The sequence below is a fragment of the Amphimedon queenslandica genome, unplaced genomic scaffold (assembly GCF_000090795.2).
Source record: "Amphimedon queenslandica unplaced genomic scaffold, v1.1 AMPQUscaffold_12033, whole genome shotgun sequence".
Lineage (NCBI taxonomy): Eukaryota > Metazoa > Porifera > Demospongiae > Haplosclerida > Niphatidae > Amphimedon > Amphimedon queenslandica.
This window is the reverse complement of record NW_003547728.1, coordinates 3236-5374: the sequence shown is the minus strand read 5'-3', so window position 1 is coordinate 5374 and position 2139 is coordinate 3236. Positions and strand designations below refer to the sequence as shown.

Sequence of the window (2139 nt, the reverse complement as noted above, 5' to 3'; positions counted from 1 at the left end):
ATATACGGACAAATTTTACAAAAATATACAAAACTGATGATTTTACGGAGTTTTACTAATAAAATTCATAATTTTTGTATATTTTTGTAAAATTTGTCCGTATATTGAGGGATCAGGTGACACATTTTAAGTGGCCATTATCTCTGTCAAAAAGACAGCTATCAAAAAGATCCGGATGGTGATAGTTAGTTTAAAGACAGGCCTACAAAGTTATCATAGTGACCTTCTAAAACTATCCTTTGCTGTCGTTCAGAAATGACAGTCCGAAGATTGAGAATTTTGGCCGATCATTGGTATTGTCGGACACCACGCTTTGAGAGCTTATAACTTTTTATGCACTCTTGCTAGAGCTACAAGTTTTGTCACGCAAATAAAGGATAACTATTGCTATAATACTTTGCAGTTTCATGAGATGGCAATGTATAGTTTTCCTAAAACAAGTGTCCGAAAATTGATGGTGTACGATCATTGATAATGTACTCTAGTGAGTGAAAACCAATTAAAAATTATAATAAATCAAACAAAAATGTCATCTTCCTCTTCCTCCTCCTTCTGCTGCTGTGAGACACTGTTCATTAGGTAGTAGTGTCCTTGCAATCTCATCAACTCCTCATGAGTTCCCTGCTCCACAACACTTCCCTGATGAAGGACAGCAATAGAATCAGCTTCATATATCGTAGACAGTCGGTGAGCTATGATAATGGTAGTACGACCTCGTCTTGCTTTATCAAGAGCTTCCTGGACCACTTTCTCGTTTTCCGAGTCAAGAGCTGACGTTGCTTCATCAAGGAGGAGGATTTTGGGGTTTCTAATTAAAGCACGGGCAATGGCTACTCGCTGCTTCTCACCGCCACTTAGTTGAGTGCCTCTACTACCAACCATAGTCTGGTAACCCTATAATAATCAATTCTTAATATGTAATGCATCAAATTAGAAAGTATTTTTAGCTTGCAAGGCAAATAAAACTATAAGAGTTTGATATGTATAGTCTCTCTTAATGGACACTCTCTATAGCATACACCTCCATTTAACGGACAGCACCTAGTGTACCAATTACATTCCTTACTGTATAAAATAACCTCCACATAGAGGACACCTCTGTATAACAGAGACACTTTCTTGTACCAAAGTGTCCATTATATAGAGGCTAGTCTGTATACATGTACATGCACCACATAATTCATTAAACTCACATGAGGCAATGACATAATGAACTCGTGAATATTAGCAACTTTAGCCACTTCTATGACTTCATCTTCAGTAATGTCATTTCTAAATAAAGCCCCATAACGAATATTATCAGAAATAGACATGTCAAATAAAACTGGGTCCTGAGGTACTAGACTCATCTGTCTCCGGAGAGATGAGATCTCAAAGATATTGATATTGATATTGTTGAATTCTATTGTTCCTGAATCAGGATCAGGATCATAGAATCTCTCGGCAAGCGACAGTATGGTGCTCTTTCCTGATCCGCTCGGTCCTACTATGCCGAGAGTCTTTCCTGGTTTAACGGTGAGACTCAGACCGGGTAGTACCACCACACCAGGACGAGACGAGTAAGAGAAATGAATGTCGTCTAATGCGAGCTTAGCGTAATCTTCTTGAAACTACAATATTAAAATAATAATCATTAATTCCTCTTCTACAATTAAGTGTCATACATACATGTACATGTACAGTAGTAAAGATATTATTGTTATGTTGTGTAGAAAGTTTGAGGTGATTCCGATCAAAATTAATTTAAAAAAATTTTTAAAGTTACTAAAAAGTCTGGTCCTTGTACATGAATCATAGGCAACAATGTTAATGATGTACATGTATACATACTTTTGTGGCGATATCCACTCCTTGGTTAGGTATGTTAATGGAGGGTTTTTCCTCCAGTAGTGCTAGTATTCTTGAAGCTGCTATTTGTGCCGACTGGGTATCAGGTAGTGAGCGGATGAGCTCCTTAAACAACCAGCCAGCGTACAGCATTGCACCGATAGCTCTGGAGGAGAAAGAAATAATTTCAGTTTATACTTTTAATTAGGTGCACTAATGTTATTGTTTTTTAATGTAGCGAAAAATTGGCCCTATTAAACTTAGTAATTTGTTCTTTTAACATTTTAAGAATGTTAATGATTTATGTGTCAT

General features: G+C 36.8%; 2 protein-coding genes across 2 annotated transcripts in view; both read right to left on the bottom strand.

Moving 5' to 3' along the window:
* The window catches only part of LOC100636429 (phosphatidylcholine translocator ABCB4-like), a gene marked incomplete at its 3' end in the record, with an annotated part of 14446 nt that overhangs the window by 9079 nt on the left and 3228 nt on the right, over positions 1-2139 (bottom strand). The gene's annotated exons all lie outside the window — the stretch shown is intronic.
* LOC100636303 (phosphatidylcholine translocator ABCB4-like) lies at positions 491-2031 on the bottom strand. The gene is made up of 3 exons (XM_020004687.1): positions 1831-2031; positions 1194-1610; positions 491-894 (listed from the first exon to the last, which is right to left on the bottom strand). Exons 1-3 carry the CDS (start codon positions 1978-1980, stop codon positions 517-519), a joined length of 945 nt encoding a protein of 314 aa, XP_019860246.1. The 5' UTR covers positions 1981-2031; the 3' UTR covers positions 491-516.

Bases quoted from the DNA above. Each gene is read 5' to 3' on its own strand.
- LOC100636303 (XM_020004687.1), bottom strand. From the start codon at position 1,980: ATGCTGTACGCTGGCTGGTTGTTTAAGGAGCTCATCCGCTCACTACCT. The intron at 1,611-1,830 runs GTATGTATACAT...TTAATATTGTAG, and splicing joins GAGTGGATATCGCCACAAAA to TTTCAAGAAGATTACGCTAA. The intron at 895-1,193 runs GTGAGTTTAATG...TGATTATTATAG, and splicing joins TCATTATGTCATTGCCTCAT to GGTTACCAGACTATGGTTGG.